We start from the raw sequence: 22,150 nt of genomic DNA on the forward strand, positions 1-22,150 counted from the left end.
AAGGGGACAATTTCACTTGTAATTCATAAACAAGATAGTAATGTTTTTCTTCACTGAAGGTAAATTATTTGTAATAAAAAGGTACTCTCGATGATGAAAAATTTTTTTCTATTATTTGACGATTTTAGATAGATTATTAATCTTGTGACTAACAGTATTGGTAGTATAATACTAATTTTCTAAACTATAATCTTATGATTAATTGATGTGTAGAAAATTATTACTTTAGAGGTATAAGCTTGTGTTTTATTCTTAGATAAAATGCTTTGATTTCAAAAAGAATAAATTCATAAAAACCACTTTGACCATATTTGTTTTAATGACTACCACTCGGGGATTAATCATTTTGTTAAAAAAATGATGTAAATAACAACAATTAAAATGAAATTATTGAATATAACGAATCTGTGGAATTGGCTTCCAGAAGATCTTGTCATGGTTCCTTGCGGTGGAGTTACAGGCAACAAAAGTTATAGTGACATGCATATATTGTGATAAAGCAGCCATGCTTGTAACTTTGTAGAAGTTTTTTAGAATCATAATTCTGCATATTTTGTTGGATTTAAAAAAAAAAATTATGTGAATGAGGGTAAAAATTTCCATTCGTCAGATTAAGGATGTTTGTGGTGGAAATGGACGAAATATAATGATAAATTAATTTACTCTTTATTTATCTTTTATGTTTTTTTTTGTTATGCCATTGCAGCAAGGCGTTGAGGGAGGTGGCCCAGTAGGACGTAGTCGTGATCGTTGGGGGGATATCTATGCGAATATGCCTGTTAAGAAGATGATTGCTATGTATGACTATGATCCACAAGAATTGTCTCCAAATGTGGATGCGGAGGTGAGTGGTGCTCTGATGGTTTTTCTGTTCATTAGGTAATTTCATTTCATACGTTTTAGACAAGTTTACTTACAACATTTTATGTAGTATTTATCACTAATATAGTTAACACTGATTTTCCCAGTTTTAATATTTTATCCTTGCCTTTCAAAAATTTAAAGTTTTATATATCTTTTAGTAGTGAGTATAAAATTGTTGGATTTTTTTATATCTTATCATTCATGCAGCTTGCAGTAAATAATTAACATTAATTGACGGTGCTCTATATATATATATATATATATATATATGTATTTATTTGTGTGTGCGTGCATGTATGTATGTATTTTACTGAGGTAATGTCTTCTTTGTTTTAGTTTCATTCATGATATTTGTATCAGCTTTTTGGTGTGACTTTTTTCAATTATAGTTATGAGAGCAATTGGTTTCAGTTTTCCTTATGCTTAGTTAGTAAGGGTATTTTGAGTTCATGTAAACTTTTTTAGTACTTTTTTTTATTGTTTTGAATCTTTTTAAATATAACCTTTTAAATTTTAATTAGCCGTTTCTATGCACTAACAATCCACTAACTGAAAATCAATAGCAAAATTTTTTTGCGGTACAGTTTAGAAATCTAATGAACCCTTGTAATATTTTCAGTCATTTGGTTGACTATGCTCTTTATTTTGATGTCATTAGTTCTGGAGTAGATAATTTTGTTTTCAGAATTCCCTAATTATCTTTTCTATGTAAGCAATTTGTTACAAATAATTTCTTTTTTAAATAGAAATTTAATGCTTTTTAATTTATACATTTTATTAAAATTTCTCTTTACTATATAAAATATGTAAGATATTAACTTTTTACCTGCTTCCTTGAAGATTGTTTTTTAGTCTAATACAACATTTATTTCTCTTTTTTTCCAAGTATTAAAATGCTAAAAATAACAAAACAAATAATTTTTATACAAATATTTAAAGAGATCTTGGGACAAATATTGCATTTGAAATAGAAGGTTTTTATCAAAAAATCAGTTCTTTCCATTTATAATTTCATATTACAGAAAAGTTTCTAAGTTCATGCATAGCTGACTGATAAAATTATGTTTAACAAAAGGATAGAAACATATATCAAGAAATGATGTAAGGGTTTTTTTTCAATTATATAAGTAATATTTTTTTCAATCCAAGGCATTTATTAGACCAAAGGAATTGATACATGAATGAAAAACAAAACCATCTCTTTTGGCTTGTGTTGAAAGTAATGGATACTATTAAATGAAAGAGTGCCTTTCAATTATAAAGTAAAATTATGGAATAGTTCATAAAATTCTTAAGAATACAAGAGTATTCAAAGAGATCATTAATTCTGTGACGCTTAGTGTTTATTATTGTCTCCAATTTTCACTTGCAATGGGTTAAAGAATGTGGAATGTATAAATTATGTAGGGTTCTCTTAACATGTCATATACTTGTAATAATAATAATTTGCTTTTTTTGGGCAGAAGGTGGAAATGCATTTACACACGGAGTGTCGGGCTCCCACTGGTGGTCTTATCCAACCGCTGTCAGCAGACTACCAACTAAAATCATCCCCCTTTCTACCAGGATTCAACCCGGGACTGTTTTACACATTACTTCTAGCTGAGTCCTCCTATCCTAGCCTGAGAAGGCTGCTACCTAATTTTCACCTCGTTCAGGACTATCCAGGTCGCCGTTCTTGGTCCTGAGAATGATCCCGAAGAGTCGGGCCACAGTCTCCCAGCTACTCAGGACATGGAACATTATCGCAACCACGTTATGGGGGGCTCATTACTCCGAGATCCGCCGCTAGTATCCCCCGATTTGCCACCCACCAAGCACATTTGAAAAAGTTATGATCGGCGTCATCCCGTACATCGGGGCAATGAAGGCAATCGGTGACGGTGCTTTCCGTATGGCATGGAGATAAGTGCAGAAGTACCCGTGACCATTTAAAAACTGGGTCATGTAGTACTCCACTTCTCCATACCACCGCTCTGTTCACAATCTGACAAGAGGGATAAGCCTTGCGGTCCATCGTCCTCTGGTCTTATGGTCCCAGGGCTCTTGCCAGGCGAGGAACATGCGAGTCCGTTCCTCCTCGGCGATGGTCTCCCGGTCTTAGCACGCCCGTCGCCTTCTGTAGAACGCCTGGCGCTCCTTTGTCAAAAGAGCAATGGGTATAACGCCGGCGACCACCAAAACGGCAGGTCGGAAACGATCCGATACGCGTAAGCGACTCATAAGGCCACGGTGCGTTGCACTGGGCGAACCGCTTCCGGTTTCTCTCGAATCTTAACGCCTGGGCCCACACTTCGGCCTCGTATAACAGAACGGAATGGACCGTGGACGTCAGCAGTCGCCGTCTGCTGGCCTTCGGTCCACCGAAATTCGCCATGGGCCGACTGAGAGCGGTTATGGCTCTCGCGGCTTTGTCAGCTAGCTTTCCGAAACTGCTCAGCAAAGCTGAGTTTCCGATCTGTCATCATATCGAGATACTTTGCGGGCGGCTTGTTCTCGACAAACTCATCCCCAACCCGCAGGAGGAAGAGAAGGATGTCAATACACTTCTTCGTTAGAACCATGATCTCCGTTTTGCTTAATGTTAGTGACAATCTATGGTCCTCCAGCCAGGCGCTGACTGTGCACAGCTCGGCTTGTTGGTCGTGCTCCATGTCGCAATCTGTAACAAGTAGCGTAACGTTGTTAGCGTACCGAATCAAGGCTGACTTTTCAGGCATCTCCAGCCTCAGAAAACCGTCGTAAACGACATTTCAAAGATCGGGGCCGAGAATCGATCCCTGTGCCACACCCGACGTGATCACAGTTCCTGGTTCCTCAGGTATGCGTGCACAATTCTGAAAAGTTATCAAGGCACGAGGAACGAATGCTCTAGGGCCCGAAGCATATTGCTCCATAGTGCAGAGTTGAACGCGTTTTTCACGTCCAATGTAACAAGAAGGACCACACGGCGATAAAAATGTTATGAGGTAAGCATAGGGGAGCTGGGGAGGTATGTTCAATACCTTCCCAGCTATGTCAAGCATATACAATGGGTGGTAGAAGAACGGCGACTGCGGGTCTTCTTTACCCTTGAGTATCAGCATAAGAAGTGTGGTCTTCCATTTGGCGCTGAAGGCCCCCCTGCCTTCAAACATGCATTGTACATCTCTAGAAGCAGACAGACCCTACAGCGCTCCACCAGTTTGAGAACCTCGCCTGGTATGCCGTCGGGACCAGCGGCTTTCCGACCTTCAGTGACTGCAGGACTCCTTCCAGCTCCTCCTTTGAGAAGGTGGGCAGTCGCCCAAGTCACCGCTCGGCAAGAATCAAAAGAGACTAAACCGGGGCCTTAACGATATGCCCCGCTTTAGCCTCATCCAATAGAACTGATGACTGCGAGACCCTCAGTCACCAAGTTACTATCTTGTTACCCAGCTCCCAAGGGTTTGTGTCCATGCAGACTATTATTATTAATAATAATAATAATGCCCCAGACAATCCCAACCCACGTCCATGCTGTGCAGTGACATTTACGCACACGTCTGGGGCGGGCAACGACATGGTATGTCAGTGCTTTCGCTTACGTTGGCCAATGGGGTAATGGTTCTGCTCTGGAGCTCCCTGTGGAGTACGGCATTGGTGGTCTTAAGCTGTCTGAACTGGTTGCAGTTGTGCTTCTCAGTTTCGCTGTTTACAGTGGTGACAAGAGGCATGACCGTGGTGTGTTTTTGCCGACGCTGAGCGGATTACAGAAGGGGAGTGATCATCCTTCTTCTCGGTTGTGGATCTGGATTGAGGGTGGGCTGCTGTGAGCTTGGTCTGCCAAAGTCTTGCGCTGTTTAGTGTAAGTCAGTTACTTTGGCCCTTGGCAGAGATTGTTCTATGGGTAAGGGTATCAGAGTCCTTACTGCTACGTGCAAGCCCTGGAATGTTGGTATCATGGGTAAGGCAGTACCTGACTCCCCGGCTCAAGTTAAATTTGAGGGAGGCAGCAGACTGGGGGAACCCAGGCAGGATGAATGATCTAGGGCATACCTAACCATCTCTCTGCTCGCACTTTGTGACATACTGACTGGCAAAACTACTGATTAAAATCATTCAACTTTTATAACTTCCATCGCAGAGGTACCTCCTTCTTCGGAAGCAAAGAGAAGGAAAAGTGTTGAGTTTGGTGACAAAGAAGCATGTACAGTTTTGGAATAGAAGGATCGAACCAATTTTTGACCGAAGAGTGGCGGACCAATTACTAAATATCTGTAATCAAGAAAAAAAAGGCAACTTTTTGAAGATTAGCCCTTTCATGATAGCTTGAGGCATCACGGAAGCAGCTGGAGAACCTGTTAAAGAAACAAGAAAGACTGTGACAGGATTATTTGTTGAGACCGTCAATGACCTACAGTTGTTACTCAAGGCTAAGAAGATGGGACTCATTGACATTGAAATTGTTCTACATAGTAGTTTAAATACTTCCAAGGGTGTTGTTATGTGCAGGGATCTGCTAAATTACACAGAAGAGGAAATTGTTGAAGAGCTTCATCCACAAGGAGTCATTGCATGTTGAAGTGATGCAACACACAAACACGCAGAAACACACAATTTAATGGAGAAGTAGTACCCTCTGTGTCGCATGTTCTGACGTTCAATTGACCTAAGTGTCCGGAGAAGGTAACTGGTTTTCATCGATTGGATGTTCGTCCATTCATCCCAACTCTGTTGTGGTGTTTTGGGTGCCAGAAATTAGGATGCATAGCAGCGTGATGTACAAGAAAACACATCTGTGTGTGTAGTAAGCCTTTGCACCCTAAGTGCAGGGACCCACCTGTGTGTGTTTGTCAAATTGCCATGGACACCATTCAGCAAGATCGCGTCCAGGAAGGGAAGGCTGTGCAGAAGGTCAGCTACTATGTTGTGAAGAAAATTGTGACTAGTAGATCACTGAAGACTACATCCTATGCTCAGGTTGCTGCAACCCCAGCAGCTCCTGCAGCCCCTTAAAAACAGAAGATGTGTTATCTGAACTGGCAACAGCATTAGTCAAGATGATTGAACGCATCATTAACGAGAAATTAAAAACATCAGTTAAAGAAACCAGTGGTAAACTGCTGCAGAAGGTAGCAAATGTTACTGAAACGAAAATTTCTTCTCCACAAAGGATTGGGCCTTCGACCAGTTTTAACATGAAGGTCAAGGATACAGAAGCTAAATTGCCGAAGAAACCTAAAAAAATGTACATCTGGTGAACGTTGAAGCATATAAAATCCTCACAAAGGGAATTGAGATGACTGAAATAAAGTTACTAGAAAAGAGGACTTTGAAAGTCCAATGATGGATTCCTTAAAGGCCTTTAAATGAGAAGGTGGGTACTTCACATATCCAACAAAACTTTAGCGGGGAATGTTTCAAGTCTTGACTCAGATACGCTGTTGACCACACAATCGGGCCCTTTACACCCTTGTCATGTTGTGTTTCTTTAGTTTTAATATCCCCTCGACAAGTCTTTTTTGGATGAGCTTTCATGATGCAACTAGTTTTTAGATTATGTAGCTAGTGATTTTATAAGGGATGGAATGAAATTTTTCTTTATTTTGATGTGGAAGGGGCTAATGACCACAGTAGTCGATGCTCCTAAAACTTGAAGAAAAAATAATCATAATCATAATGTCCCAGACAAATCCAACCCCACGTCTGAGCAATAACATATACGCACATGTCTGGGGCGAGCAACGATATTGAACTTCGGTACTTTCACTTATATCGGCCAATGAGGCAATGCTCTTGCTCAGGAGCTCCGTTGTGGAGTTCGGATTGGCAGTCCCGAGCTGGCTGCGGTTGTGCTTCTTGGTTTTGCATATTGGGTTGGGAGGCATGACCATGATCTGTTTTGCCAACGCTGGTTGGAGTGCGGATGTGGAGTAAACCCTTTTCCCGGTTGTGGAGCCGGGTTTTGGGTGGGTTGCTGTGAGCTTAGCTCTGCTGAAGTCTTGCACCGTCCAGTGTCAGTCAACCTCTTCGGCCCTTGACAGGGTAAAGCGTACCTGACTCCCCGGCCAACATTAAATTTGAGGGAGGTGGCTGACTGGGGAACCTAGGCAGCAGAATGATCCCGGGCAAACCCAACTGTCTCTCCTTTGCATCATATGACAAATTGACTGATGACACTACAGGCTATGGATACGTCTACTTCCACACCTTCCGTAACATAGGGTCCATGCAAAAACCCTTGTCCTGGAGAGCCACTGTCTTCAAAGGCGAAGAGGAGAAGAGTGTAGAATTTTTGAACATTGAGAAGAGGATTGAATCAAGTTTTGACCAAAAGGCGAAGAAGTGATATTAAAATATTTTGTTATCAAAAGAAGTGAAGGAGATTTTAGCAAAATAAGTACTTTTGTGTTAGCCCGTGGCATCACGGAAGCTGCTGGAGGACAGTTAAAGGATGTAAGGAAGACTGCAGTAGGATTGTTCATTAAAACTGTCATGATTTACAATCACTGTGGCCGCTGATGGAGAAGAAGACTGGACTATTAGATATTGAAGTTTCACCACACGGGACTACACTGCAGGGTGTAGTTGTGTGCAGAGACTTACTGAACTGCACCGAAGAGGAAATCATCAAGAAACTGAATGAACAAGAATAGCTTGTCCATGTTTGAACACCCGACGCAATGGAGATGTTGTACCCTCCGCGTTACACGTATTGACATTTAACAAGCCAAAGTGCTCAGTAAAGCTAAAGGTTGGCTTTCACACACTAGACGTCCATCCATTAATTCGGACTTCGTTGCGATGCTTTGGATGTCAGAAGTTTGGATACACAGCAGCATATTACACTAGGAAACAGATCTGTGTTTGTGGTGGACCGCTCCATCCTGATGACCCGTGCAGGGATCCAACTGTCTGCATCACTTGTCATGGAAATCATTCAGCAATTTCTAGAAATTGTCCAATGTATAAAGAAGAGGTAGTAATCCAAGAGATTAAAACCACTCAAAAGATGAGCTACTTCAAAGCAAAGAAAATTTTCAAAAATAGATTGCTGAAGGTTGTGTTATACGCACAGGCTGCATCAACTCCTACATCTTCTTTCAAAACAAAGGATGTGACTGCAGAACTGGGATCAGTGTTAATAGGTATGTTTGAACGTATCATGTACAACAAACGTGGAAATCTTTCAACCAGAGTAGATAGCCCAAAATGGGAGAAGGAAACAGCAGCTGTCAAACAAAAGAGTCTCCTATGAGGAATGGTTCATTCCTCATAGCCTTAGCACTTCCTCTTGCCTTAGCACTGGTCAAAGGTTCTTTGACCAGTGCTAAGGCAAAGGACAGTGAATGCAGAACAGAGAAGAAGCCTGAAGCTGAAATTATAAAAATCTTCATACAGGGAACAGAGAAAATAGAGGTAAAATTAGAAAAAGAGGACTTAGTAAAATCAAAAATGGAGTCCCAAAATCACAGAGGCCCTTAAGTGAGAGGGCAAGGAGTTCTAACAGCCACAAGCATTAGCAGGGAGTGCATCAAGTCTCGACTCTGATGCACTACTGATCGCTCCATCAGAGCTGGTATCATCTGATGCCAGCAGCAAGGGATCCTCTGTGGTTTACTGTGAAGGATCAGATGATTCCATCTCCGAGGCCTCAGATATATTGGAATTTGACATTGAGGCCTTTAAGAAGATGGAAAAGCAAAGCAAAAATGATAGCCTAAGGGAAAACCTAGACAATAGAGTTTATAAGAGATTGTTTTTTGAAGAATTATTCTAATAAAAAGTGTATCTTTTAATTTTTGTACGGCGAAGTGTTCTTTGATAATTTTTTGAACACCTTTTATTAGAACTGATTTGTGTGTTATTATGTGGTAAGGGCCCTTTACATCCTTGTCGTCTTGTGTTTACGAGTTTTTTCATTGTGTGTTTTAGTTTTTATGTCAGTGAAGTGTTTTTTGATAGTTATGACTAAATTTTGTAAGAAATGGTTAGAATGTTTATAAATGTCAAGGGCCTTTGCACCCTTGTTATGTTGTGTTTTCAGAGTTTTAATATCCATTGACAGATATATATTTAGTTGAAATTTTTGACAAGACTTGTCTCTGACTATGTCGATAGTGCTTTTATAGGGAGGAAAAGGGATTTTTTTTTATCTGGGAAGAAGCTAATGACCACAGCAGTCGGTGCCTCTAAAACTTAAAAGAAAAACATAATATAAGATGTAGAACAAAAGTTCTAGATTTCTAGAATTCTATTAAAAAAATACATTATTTTAAACATTTGAATAAAATATTAATTACTATTTGTGCAAAACAGTACAATAATTTTGTATAAATGGTTTAATAATTTGTTAGTCAAGTTCTACATGAAAAAATGTCACTTTGAAAAGAGCATAGCCTGGTAAGTTAACTAAATGTACTGTTTCCAGAAATACCAATAAGAGGTCCCGTATTATGTTTAATATGGAAAATGAAGACTGAAGTAATTTCTCATGGCTTCTTTGGGCCAAATATACTGCTGTACCTAGGTATGTAAAGCCCACCAAATGCAAACGATATTCAGTCGAGCAAGTGTCACTTTCATTATGTACCATAATGAATAATTGTATGCTAATCATAATTACTCTCAGAAAAAGCAATTCTAACTGGTATCTCTTAGACCTCAGGAGTTTTACATGTAAGAAAGGCTAATCCAGATAGTATAAAGTAACCCACCGGGTTGGTCTAGTGGTTAACGCGTCTTCCCAAATAAGCTGATTTGGAAGTCGAGAGTTACAGCGTTCAAATCCTAGTAAAGCCAGTTATTTTTACATGGATTTGAATACTAGATCGTGGATACCTGTGTTCTTTGATGGTTGGGTTTCAATTAATCACACATCTCAGGAATGGTCGAACTGAGAATGTACAAGACTACACTTCATTTACATTCATATATATATCATCCTCGTTCATTCTCTGAAGAATTATCTAAACCGTAGTTACCGGAGGCTAAACAGGGAAAAAGAGGGAGAGAGAGATAGTATAAAGTAACAAACAATATATAATACTTGGGTAAGTAAGATACAAGAACTTGTATCAGAGTAAAAACAGAATTATACAAAATCAATGATTACGTACTTGTATAATCAGTTTATAAATAAGAAGAAAATCTTACCATAAATCACTTTGTGATGATTGATATATTTAATTTTGATTAACTTTTATTTTTATATGTATGTTCATTTTATGCAGTTATTAAGATTACATATTCAGTAATACAGAAAATCATCTGCAATAACTATTTTTTTACTCTGTACTTGATTTACCCATCATATTTAGAGAGAAAGAGATCATAACAATCAATAATAATATTGGTATAAACTTTATCAATATTTCACTTTTTTGATTTATTTTTACAATTTTAGAACATCAGCAAATTGTTCTTACACAAGCAAAAACTCATTCCTTTAATCCTAGAATTTCAGTAACATTTTTATTGATACTTAATAAAATATTGAGAAATTTTTTCTCCTGTTGCATTAGATGTATTTAAAATAAAGCTGTATTGTTTCTGATGTAAGGTTTTTCTATTTCATATGATTTGATCAGTACTTAAGTTCAATCTAAAATGCTGGTATAAAAGAAAAACTATTATTTGATTATAAAAACTCGGTCTTTTAAAAAGAATGAGCAATGAGCAATGCTAAAAGGTTATTGAAAACAGCAAAGAGAGATCATCAAGACAATTTAAACTAAATATTTATGACTAAATGTGAATTTTAATAATTAAATAATCTTCATCACATCATCAGTATATACAAAGGGATTAGGAAAAGTAAATATATGTTTAAATTCAAAAATAGAATAACAGAAAAATAAATATAAAAAATGAAAAAAGTGTGTAACTAACAAAAATCAAATTAAAACTCAAATTAAAGTGTTTTTGTTTATGTCAGCTGGCGATTATTACAGTTTTAAAACATAAATTTTTGTAATAACAAATCAAACTGAATTTTATAAAAAACCACTGTTAATAATTTATTTTAAAAACTTTTCAGCCATCATTGTCACCATTTTCGGAGACTGGTGCTGCTGTACTGACCATGGTGTCAACGATGGAAAGTATGCTGGATTTGAATTCGACTTATTCATTTAGTATATCATTGTTGTGTGTTTATATAAAGTATGTCCAAGGTGATCCAGACATGTTTCGTGGTACCCTTTTTTTGAAATTGAGATATTAACTATCTTTCCAACAATTCTAAATAAGAATAACATTCACATACTCTTCAAAAAAATATGTTCTGAACAAATATTGCGAGGTCATCCTAGCCCATATCATGACATGATGGATTCCTTTCTGACTAATGCACAAAATGAAGATTCTACTTAACCCAGCAAACCACATTCCTGGGTTTTTAACTGTAATAAATTGCATATTCATCATAAAATAACATTCTTGTGTGGGACACTGCAATTGGAATCATTCTATAAGCACTACAAATCTTTAATACACTGTTCCATATCTCCATCCAATTATTCATTCAGAAAAGTTGGTCAGAATGATTTCATATTTAAGTCTTTTTTAGACATTTCAAATAGTTCAAATTTAACATATTTTTAAACATCAATGAAAATGCACGTCTGTTGAGCTGAAGAGAAAAAACCATCACCACCAAAAATAACATCAGTCGGTATGAGTGTGAGAAGAACAGCAGCACCTTCATTGAAGATGGTCTCAAAGATGACTGAAAAGAAGTTTTAAAGTAAGTTATTAAAAGCATTTTATCATAAAATTCAGTACAGTTTGTTGTCAGAAACATTTGAGGTTTAAAATTGGAAAAAATAAAGCGCAACCTCACTGTAAACGATCCAAGTTGAAATAAAATGGAGGTCAGTTTATAATGTAGTTCTTACCACTTAAAACCCTCTTGCCTTTATTCCCTAAATTGTTTAATTAATAAATGCTTTTCCTGTTAAAAGGTTTAGTTTGATGTATACCATTTCCAAGGACAGAGGACAATTCTTCAGACATAGCCACAGTTTCGTTAAGATGTTTTTTTGTGAAATTTTTTTACCTTTTATTATTCAAAGGGAAATGTGCAATTTTTGTCTCATTTTGTTTGTTCCATCTTATCTGATATGCAGAATAAAGTGGTTTTAGCATTTTTAATAATTTTGTTATCTTTAATATTCATTCTGAATTGTTTTTCAATTAAAACCATTGAATTCAAATAGATCTTTGATTAAATCCATTCCTTTATAATAAGACCGATTCCAGACCAAGCAGCACCCTACTTGCTTTAAATAAATGTTGCATTGAAAACTGCCATCTTACATTAAATATGATTAAAAAATAATCATTGTTGATACATCTATCATTCTACATCTATAAACTTTGCTTCAGTCCTTAAAAATACTGAAGATCAAACTAAACCTATTGAAAGAGCAGATATCTATTTACATTATAAGCAAAGGCCAGAGAAATAGGTTATGGCCCAACATTGCCTAAAGAAGCTTTCATAAAATGATTTATTTAGAAACAAGAAAAGTCTGTAATGAACAAGAATTGATAGAAAACTTACTTTTTTAAAAATTATGGAGAAATTCTATAATCAAATTGCAGTAGGAAATACATTTTTAACAGCCTTTTAAGAATTTAATGTTTTTTTAAAAAATTGGTGGAAGTTTTTCCGTCAAAAGGATATTTTTCAATTAAAATCACATGTCTAAATTTTGTTTAAGATACGGCATATTTCTATGATGGTTGGAATTTTCTTGTTATCTGTCTAGTGAGACAAACTTTTATCCTTTCTTTCATAAGGTGAGTCAAACAGAGTGTGGAGGTCAGTCCCAGAGATGATTTTAACTGCTACGAGCTTTATTGTAAGCTTATCTTTTACTTTCTATTTTGACTTTCACAGTGAGATGTATTATTTTTTTAGAATTCGAAATTTTTATTTTGTATGAAGATTGGTAGAAATTTTGTTTTATTTAAATATTTTAATTGCTTGTTTAAATATTTGTTCTTATTTAAATAATGATTTAAATTGCTTTAATTTAACTATTAAATTTCAATTATTAAAATTAAATTCTATTGTTAATTTTAAAAATTAAGATATTAAAGTTAACAATTAAAAATGAATTAATTGTACTTTTAATTGATATATAATTATTATTAGTGACATATGTTAATTAGTTAATGTTTTTTTTGTATTTATATAGTTTATTACTAATTCCTTTCTAATGTTGATTATTTAGCAATCAAAATGCACATTTGTTTTAAATGTTTACTACTTTTCAACAGTTCTTGAGATTTCTCTTTGTTATTATTATTTTGTTTAAGTCATTTTCTGTCAGTGGAATAGTGTTTATAAAAAGAAATTTTTTCACTTCGTAGAATATCTATGTTAACTAATAGGTGTTTTTTATTACTAAAAAAACAATTATACTATAGGCATTAAATTATAATCCACATATTATTTATGGATGCACTTCTGTGTTTTAATTTAAATAAGTATTTTACTAGAATATGTGAAGAAATATTATTTTTTTATTTGGTACATTTAAGCCGTATAGTTTATTTCAATAACAAAGTATTCTTATCAACAATGATAATAATTTTGCTTTTAACCCATATACTATTGATGTATAATCATCAAAAGAGGATATTTTACATCATGGATTCAAAGATTAGATTCGGATTTAAATTAAAGCACAAACTAGTCACTAGTGGTTAGTTACTGTACTAGTATATCTTCTTTATACAACTGCCCAATAATAAATGTCATTAGCATGCATTTACTAATTCAAGAGACGTTGTAAATATTGCAGAAATATTCTGTAGTAAGGAACGCAATTTACTGTCTCAATATATATATATATATATATATATATATATATATTGTTTTAGAAGGAGTTGTCCAAATATTTTACTTTACTGACATATTTATTCCATAAAGTGAAACTATTCCTTTATCTGACATTTAAAAATTTCTATATTTTTTAAATACACACAGGTGTGGTTTTGTATTAGAATATGCATAGTTCAATTGTAACCTTATTAGCAAAGTAATCAATTAAGCAAACTGTGCTTTATGTATTCTCATCTTCAGTTACACGGTGTTTTGAATATTGTTTTTTAATGATATGTAAATCACATTTATTTTTTTATTTTTCATTTTCAGAGTGATTATTAGAATGTTTTGTTTATTTCCTTTACTTTATTATTTAAAAGAAAAAAAAAAAACCGATAAAAGTCACAACAACCATAAAAATTAGACAGGCCTGATCAGAATCATTGCGCTTTTTTCACATTTTTATTTCCATACAGTTTGAAGAAAATGAAGGTCTAGTGCGTTATGAATACACTGCAGGTGGAGTTATCGTTCAACACGGGGAACATCATCTACGTCTACGGTGAGATGGATGATGATGGTTTCTACATGGGTGAACTGGATGGAGTCCGAGGCCTTGTCCCATCTAACTTTCTGACTGAGGCGCCTCCTGACTACAATAATGGTGCTGGACCTCCCATAAGAGGACCACCTCCTTCAAGAGCACCAGGTCGTGGTGTTCCAGGGGATCGCGGTTATGGTCCTGGTGCTAGAGGTCCACCTTTACCGCCTCGAGATGCTGTGCAGCCAAGAATGGATGCTCGAGGAGATAGGAGAAAAGGTAAAACAACTGTATTATTAAAGTTATCATAACTATAACATTTTTACTTATAAAAGACAAGAGAATTTTAATTGCAGTGTATACATTGTGTTCTGTTATTTTTTTCTATATTTTTGTTTCTATGTTTTTATGTGAATGAATGTATCTAATATCAAAACGTAAGGGATTAACTCACCTAGTATTTTACTTTTGTAATTAATAACGAAGTACATTTTTGGAATAGTTGAACACTGAAAAAAATTTATCAGGTTTATTTTTATAGTAAAGAATATTTTTTGAATTTTCAGTCCTTCATGATATTTTGTCTTGGTTAGAATATTTATCAAAAAAATTTAAAAATTTAGGTGCAGTTTAATAGCATAAATTTTTTTGTCATTGTTCCACACATAAATCTGAAAATGAAGTTCATTTTTTTTTTTGTTTAATATGATCTCTAGTCCTGTTAGTGATTTTTTCTTGATATAAAGGTTGATAGAAAATACTAAATGTTCAAAAATGTTTACATGTAGAACACATAACTTTTACGGTATTCAGTTTCTACATTTTCAGGTTGAAATGAGTAGAAATATATTGAGTATCAGAAGTGAGATGCTAAAAAATCTACTATTCTTTTAGGTTTTTCTACTCTTTAACTTTTCTTATGCAATTTTGTAGACTGTGGTAAGAAAGGTTTTGAAATTAAAAAAATTGGCAAGCAGATTTCTTAGCATTACTTCACAGTTGTAATCAGTAGGTACCCTCTTGTTACCACTTGATCTGGATAGCTGAAGGAACAGTTTTAAGAAAAATTGTTTTCATTTAAGGAAAAGAAGGAAGAGAGAGCCTAACTGCCTAAAAATACAAGTATATGAACAAAAATTTTAAGGTGAAGGTATATTTTTAACCCCTCTGTCTCACTGGGATGTACATCTAACTGGACTTTGAGATCATGCTGAATGATAACATCATAATTCATTTTTATACATTATTAACTATGGTTGGGACAATTTTTGTTTTAATGCAATTACTTTTAAAATGTTTTGTGTGGTAACACTTTTTCGTAAGAACAACATATTAATTAATCATGTATATAAAAAATGTATGTAGATTTGTATCATCATTTTTCAAAATTGTGAAGTTTTAATTTAGAAATTACATTTAATAATTTATTTTATTCAAATAAAAAACTTTTACATTATATTCATTGCATTTCTGATCAGACATTTCATTGATAAAGATAATGAGATCTTAAAATGTTTGCATTTTTTTGAATTCATGAAAATATCCTTGTTAACAGCTTGTGGTATCCTCATAATTTTAAATCTAATGATGATATTGCAATACATTTTTTTAATTTTATTATATATTATTCATATAATGAAATATGAAGATTACTAAATTTGAAGAGCATTAATTAGGTTTAGGTTAATACAATTAAATTTGTTAACAGTTAAAATATATGTGGAACTAAAATAAACAATTGATCTATAAGATTGCCGCTGGTATTACAATTTATGTGAAAAAGTGACTGATGTTTTATCCCTCAATCAAAAAACTCAAATTAATTGTTGATGAATAATTTGTATCTTTATAATTTCCATTTTGAAGGGGTTTTTAATAAATTATTCTAATATTTCAAAGAAATTTCACAGTTTCTTTAGTTTTATTTTTATTATTTGGAACTAAACTTCTTGTCTATATTTCAAAGAACAATTTTCCTTTTGACTGTCAGGTGATTTTCTTCATACTTAACAATGTTCAGTATTTTATTCTAGTAGACAAGTAACTATAGTATTGTTTTGTTTCATTCTTTTTCAAGTTTAAATATGTCAATATAATGAATTTTTAATTAATGTATTAGTGCTGAGTATATTGTTCTTTACTGTAGTGAAAATATCGTTTTTAATTTTTTTGATATACTTATTAAAGAAACTTATTTTAGTTCTTATATATTAAGCTTATGTTTTGACTGATGGTCATGTGTAATGAAACAGTTGAATAGTTTTTCAAAATTAAAACTTTTCTATCAGCCTTTTTTGTATTGTTTTTTGATATTTTTATTTTTTGCCTGATTGTGTTATTAATTGTAAAGTACATTGTGTAGTTTTACATGTAAAAATTGCACGTAGACAGACAGACTTATCACTTCCGTAATATTCAGGTAAAAATAAAGAAAAGACTGATATATAATTTTTTAAAAGATTATAAATAGTTGAAATAAAAATATAATTTTATTTAAGTAACAGTCTGAACCAAATTTAATAAGCAACATTTTCAACTTACATCATTATATTTACAGTCGTTCTTTCAGTCATCTTCACTAATTAATTATTGCTGTCTTTCTTCCACTGGTATCAGCTGATGTTATTACAAGTGGTTCTTTTTAGTACGAAAAACACATATTTAGTGTTTGAGTGTTGGATTTGGGTTGTGTTGATTTAATACATCATTGTTAGTTTTTGTTACATACAGTATTTCATGTTTGAGTGTGTTGAGTATGGCCCTTTTTGTGTAGGTAGAGAATGTTAAGGGTGTTGTCAATGTTGACAGTTTTGTGATTTGAATTTATGAGATGACTGGAAAATGCTGATATGTAGCTGTAGAGTACTTTTAAATGTTAAGTGTCTTTGTTTCAAAAGTTCTAACCCAACTGATGCTAGGTTGAAAATAACAGTACCAGTCCCTGAAGTTGGCGAATAAACTGCCTGAAAGTATTATGATGTGAATTTTTCATCATATTTATTTAGTAGATCCAGTTCGGTTTGTCATTTTAAAAATATCACAATTAATTATCGATTAATGGTCCAAATTATTATTTAATTGGTTACTGGTTAATTATTGTCCATAATGGTTAATGGCCAAAAGCATCATAAAAATAATCTGATATGATTCATTTTTATTAACCATCAACTGCCAGCATCTTACAACTTATAATTAACCAATAATAATGCTTAAATTAAAAAAAAAAAATAACTTATTCTGTAAGATATTATTTTTTTAATTATAGAAGTTACTTACACATTCATACATCATTCTAACAAATCTTTTTCAAACAATATATTTACCACTGTATCAAATAAAATAAACAATTAATTTTATAACCACCTGATAGTCAGAATAAAAAGTTAAGAACACTTACCTAACTGTAGCACTTTTGGAGTGACACTCTGCATCCTCAGCAATAAAAAATTTGTGTCAATTTATTGACACAAGTATATACATACTGATGAAATTTATTTAAAATTTTATTTTTATTCTAATTAATGTATAATTTATATTTTTGACTGCTGAAAATGGAATGAAACTCCAATACCGTTACAATTAGGTAAGTGTTCTTGCCTTTTTATTCTGACTGTATCTGGTGTTTAAATATATATATTTAAACATATATATATATATAGCCACCATACCTAAATAGATTAATGTTAATGAATGGTATACATAGAGAACAGCATAAATCTATGACAATGAGCATTTATTAAAGTTATCTTACATCACCTGCCAAATTCTTAAACACATAAATTTATATACTGTACCATGCCATTATTTGTGTTACTCTTCCTACCCAGAAATAAACAGGCAGTTAGTTTTATCTCCTCATTTAATGAACAGTAACAAATTAATGTCTGCTTATTTAGAGTTAAGTTTTGTGCTTGTTTAATTCTACTAAACAAATTTTTTTTAATACTTAAAATATACTCAAAAACCCCTCTTCTGAAAGCTTTTTACAAATAAATGTTGTTAAATTACTAAATAACAACAATAACATTTGAAAAGAATTTGATTTGAACAAACTGTGGTAACTATAGTCAAAAAAGGTAAATAAAAATTTTTAAACACTCTATTTTTATTGAAAACAAAAACAAAAAAGAAAATTATTCTTATATACCAAAAACAAAATAAATGTTTTAATGATAATTCATTTTAATGACTTTTACTAACGTTTAACCTATTCTAAGTAAAAAATTGACTAGATTGCTTAGTTATTTATTTTATATAATAAACAAGAATTAAAATTTCAATAATTTTGGATAAAATGGTTTAAATAAAATAATTTTTAGTAAAGTAGTTAAAAATTCTATATTTTTGATAATTTATTTATTATTACTTATATTTAAACTTCTATTTTTTTATAAAAAGCTAAATTTTTTATTTTTAATATTTCATTTTGGATAAGAAAGGAAAATAATTTTAATTGAAAGATTTCAGTGATTACGCTTAAGAAAACTTTCTCACTATGTAATAAATTCAATGGTTTATCAAAACCTTATGTCATCACATCCTTCCTGGGTTGTTATCACAACATGGTAGCCTGAGGTAATAATTTTTGGCTTATTGTAATATGAGAAAGAAAATCAGTCATGTGTTGTGAGTAGTTTCTCTTAAAGTTTTGAGATTGTAATATTCTTTAATATTCAGTTATTTATAGCACTGTAACTTCCATGTATTTTAAATCTACTGATTAAATTTTTATCATCTTATTTAAAATTCTGAAACTTAAAATACGTGAAAATTCATTTTCATCAAAATTCATTTGTATCTGCAAATTTTATTTGCAGATATAAATAAACATCTACATGTTAGCAGTATAACACTTCTACAATATACTAAACTGATTTGTGATGAAGAATACTCTTGTTTTATATCAGACTTTATTCCAGGATAATCAGCAGAGATTTTTTACAAAAATATTTTGTAGTTGTGATTATCTTTCTTAAAATGCCATAGAATGCTCAATAAATGTTGAGGCATGATTAGTGAATGTACAACTTTTATTTACATTAAATGAGCAATACCAGCAGTAGTACTAAAAAACAAATGAATTTTTTATCAAATATTTTTTCTTTTTTTTGTACATAAAAAAATTAATAATTTCATATTTTTATAGCACCTGAAAATATATCCCCTAGTCATAATTCTTTCATCCTTATTGGAAATAGACATCTTTCTGTAAGATACATATTATCTATGATTGGACACATGAGGTTATTTGGTAGCCTACAAAATAAAATGTCATGCTCATCAACTGTATTACACTGTCCTCAAAGTACTATTTTACAAGCACAATGAGTCATGTATTTTGTAAATAAAACAAAGAGTTAAGTTCATCTCAGTAACTTATACAACTAAAAAAAAAATTAATTAAAAACATATTAACTTCACTGAAAAATAATGAATGATTTAAACTGCAATTCAACTGAATAAAAACTAAATGTGTTGGTACATTTACTTGTGGAAAATTCTGTACTGAAATTATACACTGTATATCAGTATTGTTGTGTACCTTAGGATTCCATTATTTTTCTGGTGTTTCTCATTTTCTTGGAAAGAAAATGTCTTTACATGGACTAATTTACAAATATTTAGTTTTCATGAAGAAAGTTAGTTAAAGTAGCTGAGTATCGATAGATAATAAATAAAAAAGTTTAGGGTATTAATATCATTAGAAATTGTAAAAACAAAGCTGGGGATAAAATGTTCACTTAAAAGGAAACTGGCAGATAAAGTGAACGTGTCAAAACACGTGGCAGTATTTGTTTTATGATACCTGACCAAGCTGTCCAACATTGAAGGAAAAAATAATCTTTAATTTAGGAAGATTAGATAAAATATCAAAAACTTTCAACAATTTAATTTATTTAATATTAGATGATTAGGAATATCCTATAGATATCTATAGTCTTCAGAAGATTACTTGAAATTAATCAGGAAATTCATAAGAAGATTTTCTTCATATTCTGCTAAAGAGATACTCAAACTAAATAAATGAATTAGTCATGTTTGATACAATTCACACTAAAGGAACACTGTAAGCTTATGCTCAATTCTAGAATTCCATTACAAAAAAAATTAGTGCCAAGAATTAAAGTGGAAAACAACTGTGGATATTAATATTAAATATCTCTCATCTGGTATTTTAAAGTTTTTAGAAATAGAATGGTTTATGTTTAGAAAGTTGTACACACACACACAATATATATGTATATATATATATATATATATATATGTGTGTGTGTGTGTGTGTGTGTGTGTGTGTTTGTTGGTGTTGTTTTTTGTCATTTGTGGTTTGTCTTGATAAAGTCCTACATCTTGGATGAAATGTCAAGGTTTTCTCTGCTTTTGTTTTTTTGTTAGTTTGGTTGTTGACCTAACGAATTGCTTATTTAGTTTTTTTTATATTTGTCTAACCAAAGAATAGAGTTTAGTTATTATTTTATATTTTTTACGTTTAGGTTAAATTGCATAATATTAAGTGTTGGGTTTGGTAATAGTTATTTTTACATTTTCTTTATTTGTTTTTGTGTGCGTGATGGGGTTTTATGAAGATATTGGTAAAGATTTTAGTTATAATATTGCTAATTGTTTGAGGGATTACAGTAAGTGTAAACAGAAGTATGTGAATATTGTTAGTAGGAAGATATTTTTGTTGCGTTATAGAAAAAATAATGTCTGCCCTAAATTTCTTTGTTATAAATTTGATAACATTGAATTTCATAATGAAACTAACATTTTGAAGTTTGATAATTTGGTGTATTTGTTTAAAAAGAGATTACTTAGTTTACTAATTTCTGATACTATTATCAATACTATATTAAGCAAGGAAGTTTGCTTACATAAAGAATTTCAGCGTTTGTTCAGTTTGATATATGAGTATTTACCTGTAAGTATTGTTGAACAGTTTGTAGTATGTGAAGATTGTAAATATGAAACAGTATTTAGAAATATTAAAAACAGTAATATCTTGAAGTGGGAAAGGATTTATAATAATACGAAGAAGCTCCATTTTGATTTTAATGAATACTGGGTAAAAAATTTATCAACTGTTACAATTCCTGATTTTGTGAAGCAGACTGTGGGTTTAGGTCCTAGGTTTGCTTTGCCTGTTTTTGGGGTGTGTGATGAAAATAAAAACAAGATTATTTGTAGGCCTTTTCCGATTAATAAAATAATAGAAAACATTGAGAATGGTATGAGAAATTTGCCTGATGAAGCGGAAAAGAATGAAATCTAAAGGAATGTTTGTAGAATGGTTCAAAATTAAAAAAAATATTCTGAAGATTTGTTTGTCCAGAAGTTATATCGAAATAAATTTGAAATTGCTCAGGCAAGGCGGGAAATTGAAGGGATTGTTGATGATGTGTTGAGGACTAGGAGGTTTTTTAAGCAAAATAAGGATGTTTTGGTCATTAATGCGGATAAGAGTAATAAAAGTGTTACAATGGATTCTAACCAATATAGAGAAAAAATGAATGATTTTTGAGAGATCAGGATACTTATAGACTTATTAGGTCTGACTGAAATAGTAAATTACAAAAGGTAAATACTAATAAAAGAATTATTAAAAAATAAATATGTATCGAAAGTAGAAGAACGTAGGTTAGACATTAATAATGCAAAACCGACAAAGATTTATTGTTTAATTAAGTTGCATAAGGTTGGTTGCCCGATGAGGCCTATAGTTAGTTGCATTCAATCACCTACATATGGGTTGTCAAAATTTTTAGTTGAAATTTTACAAAATGTTGTTGGTAATACGGAACTTACTGTTAAAGATTCGTGGAGTTTCCATAGGTTTATTGTGGAACAAAATGTTCCAGATGGTTGTTGCTTGGTGCCTTTAGATGCTTTTTCTTTGTATACCAGTATTCTCGTTGTATTAGTTAAGGTTGTGATATGTGAGTATTGGG

The 22,150-nt window shown here is 32.5% G+C and overlaps 1 protein-coding gene across 1 annotated transcript in view; it reads left to right on the top strand.

Annotated features, from left to right (window-relative positions):
• The window catches only part of Rbp (RIMS binding protein), a 453,814-nt gene that overhangs the window by 329,746 nt on the left and 101,918 nt on the right, over positions 1 to 22,150 (top strand). The window contains exons 25-26 of the mRNA XM_075364347.1: positions 707 to 844; positions 14,183 to 14,483. Of these exons, the coding sequence (XP_075220462.1) occupies positions 707 to 844; positions 14,183 to 14,483 (439 nt within the window). The remainder of the gene's footprint in view (positions 1 to 706; positions 845 to 14,182; positions 14,484 to 22,150) is intronic.

This window comes from Lycorma delicatula, chromosome 4 (genome assembly GCF_047948215.1).
Source record: "Lycorma delicatula isolate Av1 chromosome 4, ASM4794821v1, whole genome shotgun sequence".
NCBI classification, from domain to species: domain Eukaryota; kingdom Metazoa; phylum Arthropoda; class Insecta; order Hemiptera; family Fulgoridae; genus Lycorma; species Lycorma delicatula.